This window comes from Ascaphus truei, chromosome 3 (genome assembly GCF_040206685.1).
Source record: "Ascaphus truei isolate aAscTru1 chromosome 3, aAscTru1.hap1, whole genome shotgun sequence".
In the NCBI taxonomy this organism is placed as follows: Eukaryota; Metazoa; Chordata; class Amphibia; order Anura; family Ascaphidae; genus Ascaphus; species Ascaphus truei.
In genome coordinates, this window is record NC_134485.1 from 381,732,283 (window position 1) to 381,757,214 (window position 24,932).

At 43.9% G+C, this 24,932-nt stretch overlaps 1 protein-coding gene across 6 annotated transcripts in view; it reads right to left on the bottom strand.

The window, feature by feature from the left end:
- Window positions 1-24,932, bottom strand: part of ATM (ATM serine/threonine kinase) — a 124,830-nt gene that overhangs the window by 81,806 nt on the left and 18,092 nt on the right. For all 6 annotated transcript variants that reach the window (XR_012800016.1, XM_075592353.1, XM_075592354.1 and 3 more), the window contains exons 2-11: window positions 19,045-19,143; window positions 16,455-16,567; window positions 14,949-15,094; window positions 12,874-13,038; window positions 9,776-9,941; window positions 9,338-9,576; window positions 5,935-6,104; window positions 4,850-5,022; window positions 2,751-3,122; window positions 441-638 (exon numbers count right to left, since the gene is read on the bottom strand). Coding sequence is in view for 5 of the 6 variants with exons in the window: in XM_075592353.1 (XP_075448468.1) it covers window positions 441-638; window positions 2,751-3,122; window positions 4,850-5,022; window positions 5,935-6,104; window positions 9,338-9,576; window positions 9,776-9,941; window positions 12,874-13,038; window positions 14,949-15,094; window positions 16,455-16,567; window positions 19,045-19,116 (1,814 nt within the window). In the remaining variant the exon portion in view is untranslated. The remainder of the gene's footprint in view (window positions 1-440; window positions 639-2,750; window positions 3,123-4,849; window positions 5,023-5,934; window positions 6,105-9,337; window positions 9,577-9,775; window positions 9,942-12,873; window positions 13,039-14,948; window positions 15,095-16,454; window positions 16,568-19,044; window positions 19,144-24,932) is intronic.

Consider the following 24,932-nt stretch of genomic DNA (forward strand, 5'->3'; position numbering starts at 1 on the left):
TGCCCCTTTAAAGGAGACGCACCTGCACTTTCCCCTCTAAGCCTGCGTTATATCCCACATTCTCTGAGACTTTTTATCTTCTGAATTTCAAAGGGGTTCTCTCCGAACCCTTTGGGATTATTAAATGGACACCGGGGAGTCTTCATCTTTAAACACACTTGAAATAAATGCTGTCAAGATTTATCACACATCGTCACAAACCCGAGGAAAAATATATAATAATAATATTTGAATTGCACGGAATATTGTACTTGAGAAGTATAATAATTACGTCACACAATATTGCATATTTTTGCAAATACATCCGATGTGCTTGGAATGTTATTTCACCGGTGATGTTCGGCACAGTCTGAGTGCGCTCTGGTTGTGCGTGTGTCGCAGGACCTGCAGTGAATGTTAAACCACAGCTTTTATTTCATTCTGTTTGCAAAAGTACTCACTTGCTTATAATTGGGGAAAGCTCTGTGTTGTCTTCCGTGTCATCATCCAGGTGCCCAAAAAGTAACCACTTTATTATCTCTTCTTTTAACACGCTTTTACTCCCATTGGCTTCATGCCCAGCTTGCTCCATGCCTGTGTTGAGATGCTCAGGAAGAGCACAGGCCGTGAGAGTCCCAGCCAAGCAATGCACCGCCGAGCTGCAAGGAAGGGGGCAGGGTCAGGGCAGGAAGCAAAGACCTGCCACGTCCTGATCTCCATCGCGGCCAATGGGGCCCGCAAGCCTTTGCCTGGACTTCACACCTTTCATGGGGCCACCCACCTGTACTTATGTTAACTTTGAGTTTACACAATTGTCCTGCCGTCTACTTTGTATCTATAACCAATTGTGATGTTTGCAAATGATGGAAAGAAAAACCACACACTTCCCGAATAATATTGAGCGACAACAAGATATCCTCACGGAAAGAACGGAGCACAGCAATTGCAGTAAGAAGGGGGCTAGATACCGCTGTTAAAAATCCTTTATTCCATGGTAGACATCATGGCATGGGATATGTTAAAAGTCTCGAACGCGTTTCGGGCCGTCGCCCTTTGTCAACGAGAATACTAACTAATATTGAGCGACAATGCAACCATGCACCAATGGTGAGGCCCACACAGAGCCCGTTTTAAAGAACAGATGCAGACAGATTTAAGACTTTTACTGCTCAATTAAGGGCGGATTTAGTTTTCCGGTTCAAGAGTCTGCTATTTTGGGTGGTTGCGGGTGTGTCAGAGCTCATTTTTAGGGAGGGTAGAAGCAGGCTCCTTGCTAATCCTTAACCCCAAAGTTTAAACTCTTTGAAGCAATTCCCATTTCTCGAACTCTGAAATGAGGTCTGAGTGTACCAATGCAACTACAAGTGCACGCATGATAAAGAATATCTGCTTACGGCAGTGGTGCGCAACTGCAGCCCTCAAGAGCCCCTACCAACAGGTCAGGTGTTAGGGATATCCCTGCTTCAGCACAGGTGGCTGAAATCAGTGGATCAGTTGAAGACTGCATTACCTGTGCATTACCTGTGCTGGAGCAGGGATATCCTTCAAACCTGACCTCTTGGGGGGGGTTTGAGGACCCCTTATTTCAGGCATACTTCTCTGAGCAGTTTGAATTGACCGCTCTGCAGTAGGTTTCTGAACCAGTTGTTAGTGAAGGGATCACATTAAAATGCCTCATGGATACTTTATGTACATGTGCCAGTTTGACTACAACAATGCTAGACAGCAAACATGATCGTGAGTTAAGGGGTAGTATTTACAGCGAACTGCATCACCAATACAGAAACCGCTCTTAAGACCCCTCTGTTGCTGTTCGAGAATAGAACGCTTCCCTCTTAAGTTCCACAAGCAGTTGAGTGTTTATGAAGGGAAAAGATGCTAAAAGTCTCATTGGTTATTCTAAACTACATTGTGCGTATCAACCATAAGACCAGTCAAATAAAAACAATATGCAAGCCTGTCTTCTCTATGATAGTTAAAAATGACCATGTATTCTCCTATATTGCTTTACATAGCCGGCAGTGTATTCAGTGCTGAACACAGCAGAGCTTCATCTTTGGTGTTTGAAGCATAGAGAGAACAAGGCCACCGAGTCCACATAAATGTAAACACTTTCCTCCCCATTTAAAAACAAAAAGACAGAACCGTTGCCAATTGCACAGCATTGAAATGGAATCTGCCAATGGCAGGGAGCTAAGGGCCACTTACAGGCTAAGCCGACAAGCCATCTCCTACTTATCCGTGGCCATGACGCTCCCAGGGTACAGGACTATACGATTTCCAAGCTCCTCACCGCTGTATCCTTACACTTTCCTTGGGTCTCCCCCCATCTCAGATTGAAGGTTGTTTGGACAGGATTCCCATTTTCTCACCGTGGATTACACCATTTAATGCTTGTATATGTAACCCCCTGTATTTGTACCTGTCCTTACGCTCTCTATGTAAAAGTACTGCACACACACGGTTGGCGTGATATAAAAATAAAGCATTATACTAAAATAAAACCGGGTAGTCTTTGGATTCTGCTCTGATAAAACCCAACCTGCACATGGATCTCCGGTGGAAGCATTACTGCATCCGACAACTCGCCCATCCAAATATCCCCACGTATGTCTGACTCAAAATAAAGTACTTTCCAGTTGGCCTCCAATAGAGGACCACAATTAGGTTGCTTGGAAATACTCAACGTTGTTGTATTGGACAGTAACTTTGGTTTCTGACACTTATCTACAGAATGTTAGGCTACACACACCGTACTGTATATCTCATACCTTGAAGGCTTGCCAGCAGAGCCCGAGAATACCTTCCAGAAGTCCCGGTTAGCCGGTATCAGACCCCCTTGTAAGACGGCTCCAAGCAGGGCAAAGCTTTCTGCTTCTGTTTGTGGAGAACTGATGCTGCGCAGAGTAACAGCCCAGATTTTAGTCCACAGCTTGTGCAGGTCTGATTTTGGGGTGACCTTCACATCGAGTTTGCGTGTCTGACAAACAGCAACCTCCTTCAGGCACCTCAGCACATAGGTTGCCCTCTCCCCTCGCCGCTGCTGGGCAAGTAACTGGTGCAGCACGGTGAGTAAGGGAGTCAGTTCAGCGCTAGGCAGGCTCATTGGGTGTCTGGCTATCAGGCAGGTGGTGATTTGTAACCTGAAGAGAGACACACGAAGCAGAGCATCACAAAATATTATTCCTTTAACATATTTGAATAATTTCAGCAGCGTTTCTGTTCTTTTATTAGGTGGTATCCTAGAAATGTCAGTTTAAATTCCCCCCCAAAGCCAAATATGGCAGCTATTTAAACCAGTAATACTCTTTACTTTTCTGTGTAACCTACAATATTACAAAGCTGGCCTATCATATTCTGGTAGTACTACTTATTTTCCCAAAAGGATGTCATTCTCCTTCAGATATTAACAAAATGCCCACACGTACACGGATAGGCTTATGCATTCCTCCTCGTGCTTTGGAGGCCTGTGTATTCTCCATAGAGGCACCTTAGGTGAGAGCCGTGGTATCCAATGATTTCAAATACATTCTCTTATCAAGATCAAAGGTTCATATTTTTACAGTGGAAAGGAGAAAAAGTAGCGTATGGCGGTCACAGCCCTCAATGAACCAAGCGCAATTTGTCAGGACGAAACGCATCAGAGTTTTTTCACCTTTGCGAATGTCTATTTTTGATTAAATAAATGTTTTTCTATCTCAACTAATTGTGCTTGGTTCATTGAGGGCTGTGACCGCCATAAGCTACTTTTCCTTCTATATCAACTAACCGGCAGGAGCACGTGGATACAATGTGGCACTGGAGCATTGCTGTACACACATCAGCATCACCCGGCAGTCCATTGGATCATACTGTGAGTACTTGCCAGCTGATTATATTGTGTGGGGCACAGGGTGTTGGTGAGGGCAGCAGCTGCCGGTTTCAATGATTTACCTAGAGACACGTTACCTTAGCATGTCTTTTCGTATCTCTATCCTGCATACTAGCCCTCCTCCCTGAGTGAGCCCGATCGCATTTTGGGTGATTTCAAGTGGATATCCAGTTATTCAGCTCATGTCCACGCTGTTCTATGGAATAAAGGATTGTCCTGTATCTTTATCTAGCTACCGTTGCAGCATCAGTATTTGGGGTTTATTCCTCATTTTGTCTTCTACATATTTTTACCGTGAATCTTGTATTGAAAAAGGAGTTGTACCTCTAGACTCTGTATGGTAATGGAAATTAGGATTTTATTTTATTATTTAGTGCTTCAGAACTTTGAAAATATGTCTTAAAAAAAAAAAACGTATCTGTATATGGACTTTTTCCTGTAATTAAAGACATCACATTGAATGGTCTGTGCTTGGTCTACAACCAACCAAGATGTTTTTCGAAGATTCATGGTATTAAGATGTACTGCATAGTATTCAGAAAATTGGTACAACTACCTGTTCGACTTTCTTAGGGTGCTTTATATTACTTGGTCACATATTTTTGTTGCATCTGTTCCTCTATTTAGAAGGTCATAATTGCCCTATATATTTAAGTGTCCTGCTATGGAGCATTGCAGCTTTAAAGGATTAAACCATATGTCACAGACTACACTAGGGTGGAAATGTACATTGCTATAATATACTGTAGAGTCCTACTATATAAATGGTTTGCTTGTTGCCGGCTGTAGTACCCTTTGTATGATAGCTTGTGCATAACTATATCTAGGCAGAACTAACATGTTGGTTCGTTAAAAGATGATCACAATCTGTAACAAACCTACAGGAATATAGTTACTAATTATTAACAAGAATTAGAGTTCTTCCCATTTGCTGCTAACCATCACGTTTCCACAAGCACTTGCACCAACAAAATGTTTTTAAAAAAAATATATGATTACCATGGGACTACATCAAAATCATGGTGGGACCGTTGAAGATTATCACGCACCACTTCCCATCCCAGCTCGATCCTTCGGCGCTTGCTCGGGACTCCCCCTCCAGATGACTCTCTCTGGGTCATGGCAAAAGAAGCCTGGGTGATCTCCAAGACTCGGGTGTCTTCAGTGAACAACTGAGCACAGGAAAGCAAAACAGAATGATCAACAGAAGCAGAAGATGCCTTCTGGCCGAGAGACAGGGAGGTGAGCGCTCATGGTTGATTAATCATCTAATCATTTAGATACAATACATTAAGCCTCCAAATCAATAACGTAGATAACCAAAACACTATCAAATCGGGCCTGGCGCAGAAGAAAAAATGAGAAAAACAAAAGTTGGAAATATACAGAATATAGGTCGACATGTACAATCCTTCAAACAACATTATGTACAACCCTTCAAACAACATTATGTACAACCCTTCAAACAACATTATGTACAACCCTTCAAACAACATTATGTACAACCCTTCAAACAACATTATGTACAACCCTTCAAACAACATTATGTACAACCCTTCAAACAACATTATGTACAACCCTTCAAACAACATTATGTACAACCCTTCAAACAACATTATGTACAATCCTTCAAACAACATTATGTACAATCCTTCAAACAACATTATGTACAATCCTTCAAACAACATTATGTACAATCCTTCAAACAACATTATGCCTTTATAATGCAAACCGGGCAGGGTTGCCCTAGGGCAGGAGTGGGCAACTCCAGTCCTCAAGTGGCGCCACCAGGTCAGGTTTTCATGATATCCCTGCTTCGGTGGCTCAATCAGTGGCTCAGTCGAAGACTCAGCCACCTGTGCTGAAGCAGGGGCATTCTTAAAGCCTGATCTGTTGGTGGCTCTTGAGGACTGGAGTTGGCCACCCCTTCACTACAGACTCTTACATAAAACCTCTGAGTCAGGAACTTAAGTAAAGAACAGCTCTGCTCGGGTTCAACAACACAGTCAATGAACCACTTCGTTCAGTTCTCAGAAACGTGCACACAAGTGCATTTATTTTATAGAAACGCATTAATGCCATACCTGGTAACAAATGTCCGCCATTAATTCTACCAAGTTTTCTTTCACAGCGACATGTCGGGATCCAGAGGAATATTTCCCTCTGCTGCCTATCTGGCTAATCTCATTTACTAGAGTGTCATACAAGCTGTACAAATTCCTCTGCCACTTCTCAGCGTCAAAGGCATACGCACCTGAGGAAGCAACAATAAACACAACTATTACAGTTACGTAGAGGACACGTCTATTGGTTTTAATGAATGGAAAAAAAGTTTGGAATGTAAATTAAGGTGGGAATAGTGAAATAGTTTCCTCCCACAATTGTACATGTTGCAACAAATAATTATGAGTATTTCTGAACTTTGTTTTCAAAACCATTTCTTGTGATTTTATGTTTATTTTTATAGCACTAAAAAATATAAACATATGAATGAAAAAAATGTATGTAAAAACCCAAGGATAAAAGCAATAAAACATAAAAGAGATTCTGAATTGATGATAAGATAATAATTGAAAAGGAGATGAGAGGTTAAGTAGTGGTTTTGCAAACATTTGTTAGAAAATTAATACTATTCCAAATATGTTTTTTCATCTTTCAAAAAAGGTTATTTCTATTCTAAAAGTGCATTAATCCATGATTCAATATTTCTAGTTTTACCATATCTCTAGCTTACAGGAAAATTCGCCTCAATCTGCATATCGACAATGAATGACATTTTATTGTGTATTTATATTTTATATCCTGTTCCCACCACGGCCTAAACTACAGTAATAACCAGCACGAGAAAGTTCTATGCAAACAGAGAGGTTTCCTAGCATTTTGGGGGGGGGGGGGGGAGTGAGCAGTTAGAATTTGTGGAGCCCAGTAAAAGATTTGGAGTCTTCACTCCCAAAGAACAGGACAAAAAAAAGTTTAAAGCTGTGAAAAACCTCAGAGACAAACAGATATTTGGTCAAAGTTCTGTTACAATATTCAGCACCCAAATTGAATCGGCTTTGTCCCCAACCCAAATCATCACACTACAAAATGGCTGCCTAAAAACAATATGTTTAAAAGACCCCAATCTCTATATGATCACCCAATTATTGGTCATACTTTGCCCACCAAGGACAAGGTTTCCATGAAGGAACTTGCCCTGCCAATTGGAAAAGGGCTGGAGGCCTTGTGACTGGATACACACATACTGCACCCTGCAGACTCCCCGGGAAGCTTTGGCCCGCCCTGGCACTGTTATCTCCAATCTGATGAATGTACAGGCCCGGGAAAACGAAGGAAATTAAACGGAACACAAGCCAGGTTTTAAATTCCTTTGTCTCCGTTTATTAAGCATAGGGTAAAGATTTTTTATACAGAAAAAAGAAAGGTTTGGTTAGAGGCGTAACGTAGGTGTAACCTGGGCGTGATTTGGGTGTGGCTTAGATTAGAGGCGTGATTTAGGGGCAGGACATAGAAGTGGAATGATCTAGGGGCGTAATTCTCCCAATACAGGCACTGTCTAAATACATAGCCTATTCATTGTCTATGTTATCAAGAAACCTTGAATTTCTCTAGCAACTATGTTAGATGATTTTGCCTCTCTCAGAGAACCAGTCTATTGTTTACTGACTAAAACAGCAGGAAGCTGACAACATAAAAAGTATCTTAGCAAAATCCTGAGCAGAGCGGAAATGTAATGTGGCAGACGCTGAATACATTAGAAATTATATTTCAGCAAAAGCTGACTACATAATCTTAACAGGTCATTACAGACAAAATGGATGGCTTAACACAAATGCAGCTTCTGGCTTTACCTACTGTCCCTAACATTCCACAACTAAAAACCTTACTTCTTTTCCTTCTCCGCTCACCCTTCTTTTCAATAATACAGATTTTGTTCCAGGTAGTAAAATTCTCCTGCTTTTCGCCTTTTGGTCAGACATTCACCGGACTTGTTTTTCTGAGATGTTTCCTTTGGGTCGTTTTATTTATTTTGCCCGAACTCAGACACTTCAATTTTCTTAACGCAGAGTATAAGGCTGCGCTTATAACGCAGACGACAGCGACGTCACGCTGCGGTTGCTGGAAAAATCAAAATTGACTTCCAGCGATCGCGACCAAGCCTATACTATAAGCACACACGACAGCGGCAATACATTTGTTTTGCTGCGACGTCACGTCGCCGGCACCAAGAACGCAGCCTTATATGCAACTTAAAATATTTCTCTCTCCTCTTCTTTAAGCACTCGTGCAAAAAGAAACAAAAACGGAATTTGAGAGCCACTCCGTTTAGCTTCTAACAACAGCTGGTTGATCGGTGCAGCCGGAAATTAACATCAGCGCTGATCACAGCAGTCCCGCTTTCTTACTCTCCCTGGTCAGTATCTTGGCTTCCCAGTCTGTGGTTTGGTATCCTCAACTGAGTTTGTTTTTTAGTTGTAATTTGTACCCACTGTAGTTTTATTATTACATCCAATTGTGTCCGTATTTTTATGAAGGTTATGTAATTAGTGGTTATCACATTTCCATTTCATTGTGTGTATTTTTTTTTAATAAATATTGAGTTACATTATACATTTTTTTTGGTTTTTAGCCTTAATCTTAACATTGGTGATATTGTTCACCCATCTTTCACTATTAATCAGTTTATCTGTGAACACATATATTTTTGTATTATTTGTTATTTAATCCCCGGTGCGCTGTGTGCACCTTTTTGCTTTTCGTTACATGGTTAAAACACCGCTGGGCGTTTTCATGCAGGAGTGATTGGGAGTACCTCCACGCATCCAGCAGCAAGGGGCTTGTTTCTATCATCACGTCTGACAGCACGAGCGCGGCTTCCCTGCTTCTATTTATGTGTCCATTAAATATAATCCATTAATCCACATAATCCATTAAAAAAACCAGACAAGGAGGTTCAAACAATCCTACCAAAATAGCTCATTGCGGACAACGCATAGTAAGCCAAAAAAGCAATGTAGCATGCTTGCTACATTAATTCAGAGTGATGCCCCCTTCACTGAAATCCAGCAACAACGATTCTCTGGAAGGAATCTAGATGGCTCTGGACATTTGATGGGAAACTGGGTTAGGGACCATCATTTTTGGACAGCATCAATAACTTGTTTTTGGTACCAGTGGAAGTAAAAGAACCACTAAACTGTTGGAATAACGAAGCCATATTTGGTGTTCCTATACATTTCCGCATACGGACTTTAAACCACTGCCTGCTTGGCCAATGGGCTTTTCAGTTAGCCCACACAAACAATGCAATTTTAAAGCAAATAAAAAAAAGAATACAAATATTACATACTAAAGAAATAGTAGATTTTAAGTAACATATGCAAGGACAAAAGGATGGAATACATAACAAGGAATTCAAAGACCGCAATGTAACAATACAGCATTTACACTGCAAGGTCAAAGTGTGTGTGTGTATTGCAGGGGCACCTTCTTCTGTAGTTTTGGCTCCTTTTGGATGATGAATATGAAGCAGCAACCGAAAGAACTCCACAATCTCCTCCTTGAGTGCATCTTTAGGCCGGTGCTGTGTCCACACCCGCAGCACGGTCAGAAAAGTGTCTTCCCCCAACTTGCAAACGCGCATGCGACAGTTCGCAGAAGAGGTGCCGAGGAACACGTTGAGGGCGGCGAGGATCTGGTCCAGACCCGCTGGGTTCCTCTCCCCTCTAAAATTAAAAATAATACAAAAAACACACACACAAAATGTTTTCACTAATGGAAGCTCAAAAAACACTTTCCGGCTGTTCAAGGAGTCCCTCCAGCCTTGGAAAAGCCTGCAACACATTGCCGTACTATGCATTGCAGACCCCTCCAGGGGCTAGGAACCATATAGTAATATAACGTTTCTGGGGTGAGAATAATTACCTTACTCGCTGCATCGCCATTGAGAAAAAGTTGAAAAACTTGCTGTGCATCCCTTCTGTTTGCAGACAGCACCCTCTTGTTATAGTGTGAATAATACGAACCACTAGGACCCGGTTAATAGCGCTGGTTGGTGTCAAATACAGGTTGAAGTAGAGAGTCAGTAAGTCTGTAAATAAAAATATATGCGAATGACTTTAAAGCCTTACACTACAATAGAGCAGAGAATACATGTGTTTGTTCTGATGACTTCAATTGGGCTGCTATGAACATTCTGCAAGCATGTCGATGATACCCCTTCATGATGACAGCGGAGAGTTTTGACGTAAATATGAAGAATCCATCTGCATTTTGAGGTGTAGTTTATTTATTTATTGCTAAAATATTGTTTATGGCAATACAGATGAAGCCAGTGACACTGGGACCTATTGATTAAAACGCACCTCGTCGTATTTATTACAGATATTGTATAGCCAAGGTGCGGGAAAATGGCATTTTAAGATGCAATTTGGCTCCAGCTGTACAATTCCATTTGTCATGCAACTGTTGTATGCAAATGAGCCAAACGCTTAAATGTAGGTATTCTCATGTTATTCCATATACTGCAAGATTACACATCGCACCGCAATCTCCCCTCCCTGATCCATGCAGATTGGGGAGGGAGACAAACGGTTACAGCATTCTCCCCATCTCTCTATCTACCACAAACATCATTCATATTTTCAGTACCTGGAGAGACATGGCAAAGTCAAAAGATATCTAAGCATTATGCTAAAATATTCAAATCAAGCCATACAGTTTGCAACATTTAATGCAATATTAGTGGTAGTGGGAAATATTTGGTTGTTTCCACCACGAGATTAACTATATTCGGGGTTCTCTCTCTCTCCTCCTTTCTGGGAGGTGAGGAACCACATCAAATAGACACAATCCGTGTGGAAAGGAAAGTGCATGCCAACGAGAGTGCAAATTATTATTATTGTTTATTTGCGAAGCGTCAAAATTATTCCACCGCGCGGTACAATGGGGTACAGAGTTATGTATATTACAAAAACATGAACAGTTACATACAGGGGAGGACAAACATGCACAAACAGATACAAAGAGGTAATGAGCATTCTGCCCTTAAGAGCTTACAATCTAGAGGGAATAAGGGACACTGCTGAACTGAGAAGGTAAGGTAGGCTGCTTATTGTAGGATAAGGTGAGGCTCAGGTTAGAATATGGCCCAGTCTGACAGCTGAAGTTATTAAGGTTGGGGGGGAGGGGGTGGAGGGGGGTATGTAACATAGGGTGGATATTGGTCCAGCCGCACAGCTGGTCCCAATGGGGTTAAAGGGTGAGGGGGGGAAGAGTTGGATGTTAGAGGTATGGCTACTAGGCTTCCTTGAAAAGGTGACTTTTCAGGGAGTTTTTAAGCACCGGAAAGCCGGGGGAAGAGTCTGATGGAGCGTGGTAGGGAATTGCAGAGGGGGCAGCCCCGGAGAAGTCTTGCATGCGGGAGTGAGAGGAGGTAGTAACATTGAGACATATCCCAATAAACACCACCATAAAGAAACATTAAACTGAGCACAATTGTAAATGAGCACCCTAAGGCCTCGTTCAGGGTGCAGGCTTCGGAGGGAGGGCGTGCTGACGTGCGAGCTGCCGTGGGACACAATGTATTCAAATTGAATACTGGTTGTCAGGGTAGCAGCTGCCCTGTCTCCGAAGTACGGAGTTGACGCTGGCTACAGTTTCAATAAACAAACCAAGTCGTTTTTTGAAGGTGCAGCAGCGTCACTGGGACCTCGGCAGCCAATGAAATCATTCTTGAGAATGATTTCAAGACAGCAGCTTCGATCCCTAACCTCAGGTCTGTAGCCCCGCCCCCTCCCCGCCTCCTCAACTCCTGAAAAAGTCTGCTGGGGAGGATGAACACACATCGCCCAGCAGACTGCCGCCCGCCCTCGCGAATGCCCGCCCTCCAACTCTGGCACCCTGAACGAGGCCTAAAACTGCACTCAGTTATATCGATCTGTAATATACAGTTCTTTCAACTACAAGGAGTCTCCCAAAACTGGATTCCGCGCAATGTGAAGAGGGTACAAAAGGTGTTGGTATAAATTATCTACCCAGCCTACGAGCATTCTGAATAAAGGAATTATGAGGCCTGCAACATGTCAATAACTGCGGGTCTAGGGGAGGACAGAGGCTCCAGAACAACCCTACATTGGTCAAGGTGGACATTTCGTTTTCCTATCCAGCAGTTTTCATTGCTTTATATTTTATAACAAAATCATTCCACATAATGTTCTAAAATTGTTATAATGAGAGATATCAAAACAAGCCATATTAGTTTGGTTTTTATTGTGAAACAAATAGGTAGTATGGTGTATTTTATTGAAGTAACAATGGTTTACAGTGTACAAGCTTTCAAACTTCACAGGGTCGGAGATTACATACAATGTGTAGTACAGTATGTTTGTGTACAGTGGGAGCTGGGAGAAGATTTCCAATTGCGGTACATTTGTTGTCAGGAGTTGTGTGAATCGCGTCAGAGGAGAAACAAGTGAAGGTTGCTATTGTAATGTAACCGCACTAGAGACAAACTAGAGTCAGTATGGGCAGGAATAAAGAAGACTGAAACCTTCATGTACAGAGCGTTACAGTGGGAGATTCTGTGATATTCTGCGTTATCACTGCCATTGAATCCTATGGAAAATCTGAGATATACTGTGTTATGAGCAGGTGCAATAACTTTTGCTACATACATACATATATATATATACATATATATATATACACACAGACACACACGCGCATTATATACAGACACACACAGCTTTATTAAAACTTGTGTGCTATTATTTTTTTTCTTCATATGTTGGAATTTCTCCCGGAGCTCCAGCACCCGCACGTATATATATTTTTTTGTACATATTGGCCATACTTTGTATACAACACATGTAGCATTTTCAATAGGATGTCATGCCTACTCCTGAAGGACATTTCTAACTACGCTGTTTTGGTTATGTTAGTATTCAGCGTTCGGTAGGGCCCAGACATATTGCTCGTCAGTACAATAGAATCTCCAAGAAAATAGGGTACGGAATGCACACCTGCCCACTGCTGTGGAGTTATCTCGCACCAGTACTTGCGGACTGAAAGGATATCCTTCAGGAGGATACTGCTGTAATCTGCTCCATACGCAGCACACGCCGCAGGGTCTTTCACAGTGTCCATCACGTGGATTAAAAGCTCGATGCATTTTAACCGTGGCGCTCCTACACAAAACAAGAACAGAGAGAAGGGTGGTACCATGCAGGTAACAGGCAATGCTCAAAAGACGTACACAATAAAACGTCACGAAGGGACAATTAGGGAAGGACACAACGTAACCCACGTCATGTAAAAACCCCCCCAAAATGTACATGCCAATCAGGGGTGTCATTTATAGGCCGCTGTGCAAACAGAGTAATAAGCAGAGCTTAGTGAGACAATATGACGAGAATGTGCTGCAGCATCGCAGTTTTATTAAAGAATGAATATCATTGCTAACCAATAATTAGCCAAGCAGGGAGGGGGGGGGGGGGAAGAAATGGATCATAGCCTTATAAATACCTGGGATGGGAACACTTAGTATTATTAACAATCTTTGAAGGGCAGAGAGTACATCTAAAACAAACAGGGTTTTAATCAGATTATTTTTTACTATATTACAGAATAATTTTGCAATCATACGAGCATAGTGAGTTCTTGGGCACCTCAAGGATCAAGCAGCATTTCCCCATCAAACGTTAAACTATGTACAGGTTAAAAGATTGCCATGTCATTCTCGGCTCCGAGAAATTAACTTTTGTATTGGAAGGTTAACTGCAAAAAAAAAAAAAAGGCTGCCGGGGACCTTCACTAAGAAGCAGTGATGTCATGCCCAGATGACATAACAGCTTCCTATTGGTCCGCAGGAGTGAGGCAGACCCAGCAGCTACTGATTTCCCAAAAGGGAAAATTCTCTGGACCTGGGAGGTCCCCATTGGGGAGAATTGCTCGGTTCAGCTCAGAGAATCCCTCATTTCAGATTCTGGAAACTGTATGTATCAATATTCAGAGCACGGGCGTGCAAATGAGAACAGCGTGCGTCAATGTGCGTGTTCCATTCCAAGCCCAGCTTACAAAGCAACACCGAGAGACGCTTTCAAAAACCAAGCTCTTCTACAGGCACAAATCTTTCAACGTCATCCCTTTCAAACATGTCACTGCCGTATATTCACTTCGGTGCCAAAAAGTACCGCAAGACACTCTGAGGAAGAGACGTTTTGGGAGAGTTCAAAGTTTAACCCATTGAGTCCCTTTATTGATATCCAGTATCCCGCCTGAGGGCCAGCACCCCAGAGGCCGTTATGTCATGCACTGTACGTCATTTTGCTTGTTTTCTTTGGTAGATCGCAATCTGAATGGAAGCGGAGGACCGGGCCCCTTCTGTTCATGTCACTGCGGTGATGCAGCAATCATGTGATCTTTCCACTATTTGCGGGAGAAGAGGTGGACGCGCAGTACCATCTGCCACTCAAGGGATTAAAGCTCTACTCAACATCTGTGTACACTATACAACACAAAGACTTTCTGAGAAGACTGATGCTCTAGAGCAGGGGTGGGCAACTCCAGTCGTCACCCATCACCAACAGGTCGGGTTTTCAGGATATCGCTGCTTCAGCAGTGGTGGTTTAATCCAGGGTGTGCAATCTTTCCATGCTGCACCCTCCTGTCTGCTTCCCGCCCTGCTCGCGCCCCCCCCTCCCTTACCTTCTCTCCGGCGACAAATGACGCAGTGGGGGTCACGTGACATGTTGCCATAACGATGCGTAGCCGAGGAGAAGGTAAGTGAAGTTGCAGAGGCCTCACACGACCCCCCGGCATTAATTTAAATGCCTTGGGGGAAGAGCGTGGTGCGTCTGCTACCGCCGCGCTACCCCTGAACAATCTTGCGCACTGCTGGCATAATCAGTGGCTCAGACATTAGACCGACAGGCAGACATATCAGTCATTAGACTGAGAAACTCATTGAGCCACTTGTGCTGAAGCAGTGATATCCTGAAAACCTGACCTGTTGAGGCCCTTGAGGACTGGAGTTGCCCACCCCTCCTCTAGAAGTATTTGTTTGTTTTATTGCGATAAAAAACGATGGCCCACTCACGCTTATTTGCGCATCGGATGAAATATTTGACCACACTGCTGATGTCCTGCATTTTCTTCTGCCGGGCGGCTTGTGTGGAGAGAGAAACATTTGTCTTTGCAGATTTGAGACTTTCGGTTTCTTTGTGGATATATTTCTGCAAGAACCTAAGAGAGAGTAAAACGTTACAAATATAAATGTATAACAAAAAGCACCAAAAACAACATTCATTACAACAGCCCATTACCAAACCACATGCTGGCCCTTGTATAAGCTCCGTCGTCGGTAACATAAGTGAAGCACGTCACGTGTTTATTTCTAAAATGTGTGCACAGCGTTGTCACAACACGGATCATAGAGGGTTTTTAATATGTACTTTGGGAAGTAACCACAAACTGTTTTTGTGATCAGCTTGGTTTACAACCTATGGAATTTCCACACAACTTCTGTTTCCATTTCCAAAAGAGAACAATTTGGAAATTGAAGATATACCAATGTAACGTCTTTTAAATTGTAACTCTCACTTCAAATCAATAAAATGTACGTACGTATGTACACACACGTACGTACTGTCTTGGGAACCCCCAGTTGCCTGAAATATTCACCTTTTTATATGCCGATAAAATGAAAGTAAAATCAAACATGGCTGCAATGTCATGTTCCAGCGAAATTGCAGCTTCTTATTGGCGTATGGAGTGAGGCTTGAAATACAGCCATATTGGATACCAGAAAGGAACCCGGAAACACTGGCACTAAAAATATCAATTTCAGAAACGGAGAGAGTCTCCAGAGCTATAGATTGCACAGTTCAGCTCCAGAGGACTCTGCCGTTCTGATAACACACACACACACACACACACACACACACACACTTATTTGTACCATCTGGCAAATAACGTACAAAAAAGGGGCGATGTTTCGGACCAAAATAGTCCTTTGTCAAGCTCCAGGAGCTTAACAAAAAACTATTTTGGTCCGAAGCGGCGCCTATTTTTTCTATGTTATGTGCCAGATGGCACAAATAAATTAAATTTTGAATATCTTTAGGCGAGTGCTGCGGATCTCATTTCTTTTCTACATACTCCTTGGGATCGGTTGGTGATCCTGGCCCTTTTATGTGCACCCCATGGGAACCTAAGTATTTTTAATTTATTTTTTATTTGAGTGCACCAGGCATTAGTTAGTTAGTTAGTTAGTTAGTGTGTGTGTGTGTGTGTGTGTGTGTGTGTGTGTGTGTGTGTGTGTGTGTGTGTGTGTGTGTGTGTGTGTGTATAACATATACATATAATAAGTAGAGGATCTGTCGTCTGAATTTTAGCATTGGTTGAACTTGATGGAAATATTTTTTTCATCCTCATCTACTATGTAACTATGATGTCTTCTTTAAGTAATATATATATATATATATATATATATACCATAATACAGGGAAATAATGTAGTGCAGATTAGCCCTTCTCACAGGGCATGCACATGTTTTGCAGACTATACCAACAGTGAATCAGTATAAACAGATAAGGGAACATACCTGAACACAGTGTCCCAGTTGAGCTGCTTGCCATGGCGAGAGTCAGAGTTACGATCTAACTGCAGAATGGTTTCCGGATCTCGAAGTAGACGCTTCAACTTTTCTATTTCTTTCTAAAATTAGAGAATAAAGGGACAGTTATGACTCAGTAGCACAGTATTACAGCTGAACCCTGTTATCACGCGGTCCTCGGGGTCCAAAGAATGAGACCGTGCTATAACCGGGATTGTGTTATAAAATGTTGCCGCGGGAGGACTTACCGGCATCCGCAGCTCTCTCCTCTCTGCAGCTCTCCCTGCGTCCACATGTGCGGCACTTACGTAGACTTTCGAGAGCAGAGGAGGGTCACGTGACACACACACAGACAGACACATACATACATACATACATACATACATACATTATGGTTGGTAGGACACATGGGCTTGGTAGGAATGTGTTTCTCTAATGTACTCAGGTCTATGGTAGATTTTTAATTATTTATATCTTTAAATGGATGTTTTAATGTGTACTTTTATGTATTGCTGTTCTTTGCGATTATGTGTTAATTATGTTCATCTGTGTTGTATGGGCATGTGGGGTTAAGTGTCTATTCATCGCACAGTACATTGGTGAATATGGGCCAATAGGAAGATAGCCATGGATATAAAGGATAGTTCCCAACATCCCAAATTACCTCCTGACGAAGTGTAAGATAACTCGAAACACGTACAGGGAATTAAGCTGGTCAGTATCTAAGGGCTGGACGTGGTATAATAGCCAGTCAAGCCCCGTTCACTGTAAGAATCGTAAGAGTGCTGCTCTAGCTAAGCAGCCGCTTGCTAGGACCCGCGGTGCACCCTGGGACTCATAGTCCGGCTACCTCGAGCAAGGTGGCTGGTGCCTCAAAGAGACCGGAGCACACGGAGGAAACCTTGGAGGCGATCCGGGATCCTTGCAGTTCTTACCAACCAGTGATACGGGGAGAGATGCCAGAGATGCCCACAGTTATATTTTAATATGTGAGTGCTTGATGTTATACAATAAATGTCAATGTGAAATTGGAATCTAATAGAAGTTTTTTTTCTCTGCGCTCCTTTTTTGTATATTTAATGCTATCCCAACATGAGAAAGAACTGCCGTGTTTAATGCTAGTCCCGACATGAGACTGCAGTGTTTTATGCTAGTCCCGACATGAGACTGCCGTGTTTAATGCTAGTCCCTACATGAGACTGTCGTGTTTTATGCTAGTCCCTACATGAGACTGCCGTGTTTTATGCTAGTCCCTACATGAGACTGCAGTGTTTTATGCTAGTCCCGACATGAGACTGCCGTGTTTTATGCTAGTCCCTACATGAGACTGCCGTGTTTTATGCTAGTCCCTACATGAGACTGCCGTGTTTTATGCTAGTCCCTACATAAGACTGCAGTGTTTTATGCTAGTCCCTACATGAGACTGCAGTGTTTTATGCTAGTCCCTACATAAGACTGCAGTGTTTTATGCTAGTCCCTACATGAGACTGCAGTGTTTTATGCTAGTCCCTACATAAGACTGCAGTGTTTTATGCTAGTCCCTACATGAGACTGCAGTGTTTTATGCTAGTCCCTACATGAGACTGCAGTGTTTTATGCTAGTCCCGACATGAGACTGCCGTGTTTTATGCTAGTCCCTACATGAGACTGCCGTGTTTTATGCTAGTCCCTACATGAGACTGCCGTGTTTTATGCTAGTCCCTACATAAGACTGCAGTGTTTTATGCTAGTCCCTACATGAGACTGCCGTGTTTTATGCTAGTCCCTACATAAGACTGCAGTGTTTTATGCTAGTCCCTACATGAGACTGCAGTGTGTTATGCTAGTCCCAACATGAGACTGCAGTGTTTTAGGCTATCCCTACATGAGACTGCCGTGTTTAATGCTAGTCCCTACATAAGACTGCAGTGTGTTATGCTAGTCCCAACATGAGACTGCAGTGTTTTAGGCTATCCCTACATGAGACTGCCGTGTTTTATGCTAGTCCCTACATGAGACTGCCGTGTTTTATGCTAGTCCCTACATAAGACTGCAGTGTTTTATGCTAGTCCCTACATGAGACTGCAGTGTGTTATGCTAGTCCCAACATGAGACTGCAGTGTTTTAGGCTATCCCTACATGAGACTGCAGTGTGTTATGCTAGTCCCTACATGAGACTGCAGTGTTTTATGCTAGTCCCTACATGAGACTGCAGTGTGTTATGCTAGTCCCTACATGAGACTGCAGTGTGTTATGCTAGTCCCTACATGAGACTGCCGTGTTTTATGCTAGTCCCTACATGAGACTGCAGTGTTTTATGCTAGTCCCTACATGAGACTGCAGTGTGTTATGCTAGTCCCAACATGAGACTGCAGTGTTTTATGCTAGTCCCTACATGAGACTGCCGTGTTTAATGCTAGTCCCTACATGAGACTGCAGTGTTTTATGCTGGCCCCATAGCATGCAATGTTTTGCATTCAATATACAGTTCCATGCCCACACTTTTATTTCTGCCGGTCCATGCCAGCACATGGCTATACTGCCCAAGCTCTGTTATAAGGTGCACTGTAAATGTTACTATCATTTATCTAAACTTTACCCGTCTCTCAGTGGCCTTGTCATTTTCAAGTTGTCGACAGCAAAGCAGAAGCTCATGTAATGCAAGACTCATGGTGAAGCAGCCAGGGTGGAGAAGGAGCTGAAACAAGAACATACAACGCTGTAGTTATGCGCCATATAGCACACAAGCAACATGCAAAGACAAAACATTTTTGCAACTGGGCTGCTCCTTGATCCAGTCAGACTGATTTCAAATAATAAAACAGGTGTTTGTGATGAAACAGCTACTCTTTCATTTTTAAGTACTGTACTTCCACTTTATTAAAACATCCTAGAAAAAACTTCCATACAAAAGGTAGAACTGTTGAAGGGGAAATAGTTCAGCTTTCTTTTTTTTTCCAAAGTTTTTTTATTAGGCATTGTTCATAATACGTTGTACACAAAATAGACATCAAGTTGCCTAATACAGGTTTTCTTTGTTTTTTTAAGGACAGAGAGAAGGAAAGGCTCAACGCGCCCCCGACCTTCAAACATGGGTCGGTAGGGTTGGCGTGAGGGTGGAAACAGAATGTGGGGGGATGGGGGGGGAAAGGAGAGAAAAAAGGGGGGGGGGGTGGGGCTGCGGGGTGGGGGGGAGGGAGATCCTACCCCCTTGGTCCATTGCGCGTTGCCCATCCATCTTCGTTGTTTTCTTTAGCGATGGAGTAGCAATTGTTAGTCTTACATGGGAGTCAGCTATGTAATCCCTATTTTGTGGTACAGGGCGATCCTTTTTAGTCCCGCATGTGGGTTATCCACGGGTCCCATATCTTATAGAACGGCTCCGTCTTCCTTTTGAGGAAGGCTGATAGCCTTTCCATTAGCATGACTTCTTGTAGCCTTTTTATGACCGTTTGCTTAGGGGGGGGAGACACTTTCTTCCACGAGGCGGCCACCGCACATCTAGCCGCCGTGAGAATGAAGGAGATCAATTTACTTGTTGGGCGGTCAATATGCTCGATTGGCCTGGCCAGCAAGTAGGTCAACGGATCAATGGGTATTGTGAGGTCTGTGACCTCTGTGATTAGAGTTTGTATAGTTTCCCAGTATTTCTGAATTTCTGGACATGACCACCATATATGGGCCATGTCTCCCTTTTGTCCGCAGCCTCTCCAGCATAGATCGGAGGCCAGAGGGTAGATTTGATTTAGTCTAACTGGGGTAAGATACCAGCGGAACATTATTTTATAAACATTTTCTTTGATTGTGGTACATATGGAGGTTCCAGAGGCTGCTTCCCAAATACTTTCCCAATCCTCTTGGTCTATAACTGTGCCCAATTCTGCTGCCCAATGGAGCATGTAGTCATGAACCGGAGCATCAGTTGCTCGTTCTAGTTCTGAGTATATTTGCGTTATGAGACCTTTTTGGTGTGCTGTCTCTTTGCATAATCTTTCGAATCTTGTGAGAGGGGGAAATTCCAACGTTGGGGAAATTGATTGTGCGTAGTGCCGAATTTGGAGATATTTGAAGACATTTAGTCCTCTTATTTCGTATTTGCTTCGTAGCCTTTGAAAGCTCAGGAACTCTCCAAGGCTCAGGAGGTCAGCAATCTTCCGAATGTTTTTGGTTGTAAATTGATCAAATTGTCTGGGCTCGCAACCTGGTGGGAATTTTGGATTTTGAGTGATTGGTATAAGTTGAGATTTGGCGGTTGTGAGCTTAAATTTTAATTTGCATTTCGTCCATATCTCCCATGTGAGCCTCGTTGGTCCTAATTGGAATGAATTTTTCTGCAAATCCTCCTTGTTCAGTGACCAAAGGCATGTCGGCAGGGAAGGCGTGCCGGCGTATTGCATCTCTATATCTAGCCAGCAATATTGGCCGTGGTCCGCATTCCACACTACTACCTGTCTTAGTTGGGCGGCTTGGTAATACCGCGTAATGTCGGGGACCCCAAGGCCCCCCCTCCCCCTCGAAGCCAACAGGACCGTACGTGGGACTCTTGGTTTTTTCCCCTGCCAGATAAAGTGGAAAATTTGCTTCTGGATGTTTTTTAATTCAGTGCCAGGGATGTGGATCGGGAGTGTCTGGAAGTAATATAATAACCTGGGGAGGATGTTCATTTTCACCGAGATCATCCTCCCGATCCATGAAATTTGATACGAACCCCATTTATCGAGGTCGGATTTTATTTTGTGTAAGAGGGCGGGGTAGTTGTTTTGGTAGAGGGAATGGTAGTTCTTCGATATCTTTACTCCCAAATATTTGATATAGGAGGAGCACCATCTATAGTTAAAATTTAGTTTGAGAAGTTTCATCTCTGGCTCTGGCAGGGTGAGATTCAGTGCTTCGGACTTATCGTTGTTAATTTTATAACCCGATATCGCTCCGAAGTCTGAAAGCTCTTTTTGTAAATTCGGGAGGGAAATTTGGGGTCTCGAGAGTGTTAAAATTATATCATCCGCGAACAGGGAGATTTTATAGTGGGAACGTCCAATATTTATCCCTTGAATATCTATGTTATTTCTAATCGTTGCTGCTAATGGCTCTATTGTTAGCGCGAAGAGGAGGGGGGACAGGGGGCACCCCTGCCTTGTGCCATTTTGGATGCCAAAGCTCTGGGCGTCACCACCCGGTAGTTTAACCGTCGCGGATGGGTCTTGGTAGAGTCTGCGGACCCCTTCTAAATATGCGTCACGGAAGCCAAATTTGCGCATAATATGGTCTAAAAATAGCCAGTCTATCCTATCGAACGCCTTCTCTGCGTCTAGGCTGAGTAGTATTGCTTTGGTACCTGTTAGGTGGATATGCTCAATAATATTGATTATTTTCCGCGTATTGTCTGAGGCCTGTCGGCCTGATATGAATCCGACTTGGTCAATGTTAATCAGCCTCGGCAGTATGGGGTTCAATCTGTTGGCTAGAATTTTGCTATATAATTTGAGGTCGTTGTTAAGTAGGGAGATTGGACGATAGCTTCCGCATTGCATCGGGTCTCTGCCTTCCTTATGAATTATAGCTAGGTTGGCCAGGGACATGGAAGTGGGGATCGCATTTCCTTCCATAAAATGATTGAACATTTTTAGTAGATGCGCGGATAATATAGGCAGGAATCGCTTGTAGTAGACGTTAGTGAAGCCATCAGGGCCAGGTGACTTGGAGATCTTTAATGCTTTTACCGCTTCTTCCAATTCTTCTTTCGTGATCTCCGCGTTGAGGATCTCATTTTCCTCATCAGTCAAGGTGGGGAGTTGGCATTTGTCTAAGTAAGTTTTGATCGCTTCTGAAGCTTTTTTTTTATCTACACGACCAGTTTTGGATCGCAGGTTATACAGATCCGTATAGTACTTTGTGAACTCCGCCGCTATTTTTTTATCGTTATATTGTATTTCACCAGATCTATTCTTAATCGCTGTGATTTGGGACCTTTTTTGTATTCCACGCAGTCTGCTGGCCAGGAGCTTATCCGCCTTGTTGCCCTTATCATAATAATGTTGATTAGTCCATTTAAGGGCTTTTTCAACATTCTCCATTTGGGTCTCTTTGAGCTTTTGCCTGGCTATTGTTAAGGCTTTATAGGTTTTCTTTATGGGGTTGGCTTTATGAGACTGCTCAAGTTTTGAGATGCTATCGGTGAGGTCTAGAATTAGTTTGCGTTTCACTTTCTTCCTGTGAGAGGCAATAGAGATAAATTTGCCTCTAATTGCCGCCTTATGGGCTTCCCATAGGATCGCCGGAGATGACACCGACCCCGAGTTAAAGAAGAAGTAGTCCTTAAGGGAGGCTCTGATCTCTCTCTCTATCTCGGGATGGTTCAATAGGGAGTCGTTCAATCTCCAGGAGTATGAAAACGTCTTTTCAAATGGTGTAGATAGGGTCAAGGTGATTGGGGCATGGTCTGACCACGTTATGGGGCCGATGTCTGATTTCGTGGCAGCCTCTAGGATGTTCTTGGTCAGCAGAAAGTAATCTATGCGTGAGTAGGTCTGGTGAGGCGCCGAGTAGAAGGTATAGTCTCTCTGGCCCTGATGTTGTGATCTCCAAACGTCCACTAGAGAGAACTCCTCCGCTAAGTCCCTGAACCTTTTCCCGGTGATTTGGGAGTGGGTTGTACGGGGGTGACCCGTTACGGTCGATCTGTCCTCGGTGGGATTAAAGACCATATTCAGATCTCCGCCCACTATCATCGAGGACAGATATCCCGGGTCTATGCCCTCAAGTACTGTTTTCAGGAAGTCTATTTGATTTTCGTTTGGGGCATATACATTGATTAAGGCGATTGCTGAGCCCGCTAAAGAGCCATATACCATGAGAAATCTACCCTCTGGGTCTATTGTCGTTTTGATATGATTGAATGGAGTGCCTTGTCTGATTAGGATAGCCACTCCTCGCTTTTTACTACTAAATGATGCATAAAAGCATGTTGGGAACACTTTTTTGAATAAATTTGGGGGGCCATCTGATGTGAAGTGGGTTTCCTGCAGGAATACGATGTCTCCCCCAGTCCGTTTTATGTCTTGGAGGGCGAGCCTCCTTTTCCTATTATTTTGAAGGCCTTTTACGTTGATCGATACTATTTTTACTGGGGCGTTAGAGGCCATATGTGATGTTAGTGTATCTGGTTTTTAGGGATCCTCCCTTCCCATCTGGGGGGGTCCTGCTCTTTTGGTATATTCGTAGGTACGGCCCTGGCAAACTTTTGTAGGTGGCTTGCTTTGTCGGAGGGTTGGTTGGATGGGCCAAGGGGCTGCAGGGACGGGGGGTAGTGCCGCTGGGACAGAGTCAGCGGCAGAGAGAGAAGTAGGATGAGGTTCAGGCTTGAACCTAACAAGTATTTGCCTGGTCCGTGGGCGACCGGCTTGTGGGCTAACGAGCCCAACGGGATTGACTCCGGCGTCGGCATCCAGTGGGGAGTGTGGGGGGATAGGGGGCCGAACCCTCTGGTTCTGTGTTCTTCCGCCGCTCAAATATCTCAGTTATATCCTTAGCTCTTTGCTAGGGGGGGAGAGCGGGGGTGAGGGGAGGAGGGGGGGGGGTATGGGGCAAAAAAGGGGGGGAGTGGGGGGGTGTATAGGGGGGGGGGAGGGACCAGATAGGAATGGGTCATTACCGAGCTTTTAAGGTGAGAGGGGGTGGAGGGGAGGCAGGTGAGGAGGGGGGAGGGGGGAGCGGTGGGAAGTGTGGTAAGAAGCGGGGGGGGGGGGGAGGGAAGGGGGGGGAGGGGACAGGGGGACAGGGGGAGAGGAGGGTGCATATAGAGCATATCATGCATACAGGTGTCACTTGAATGCTAGGTATACAATCTATTTCTCCCTAATAAACCATTTGTACGTTTATCTCTTTTGTCAGCCTCGGGGAGGGTGGGTGAGGGGGGCAGGGGGAGTGGGGGGGGGAAGGTTTCGGCGTTTTGTTTAGTTTTGTTGAGGCCGCTTACACATGGTGTATATAGAGCATTTCATACGTATAGGTAGGTCTAGCATGTGAGGTATACAAACTATTTCCTCAATTAATTGTTTGTGTATTTGTTTCTTTTGGCACACCCGGGACGGATGTGGGGGGGGGGGACAGGGGGACAGGGGGAATAGAGGGAGAAGATTTCGGCGTTTTGTTTTGTGTTAGCCTCCTACCCATGGTTCATATCATACATGTCACGTATATAGGTAACTCTTGAATGGTGGGCACACAGTCTATTTTTCTAGTAGCCCGTTTGTACAATTATTTCTTTTGTCGGTCTCGGGGTGGGTGAGGGGAGGGGGGGAAGGGGTAGGGTGGGGGGGAGGGGGGGTGAGGAGAGCTGGTGGGAAGGGGGGGGTGGGGGGGGGGTTACTCTATGGGGGGGGTGGGGGGTGAGGTGGAGGGGGGAGACACAGGGAGGAGGGGGGAGGGAGGGGGGGGCGCGGGGGGGAGGGATCATTGGGGGTTTTGGTTTTGGGCGGGGGGGTAGTG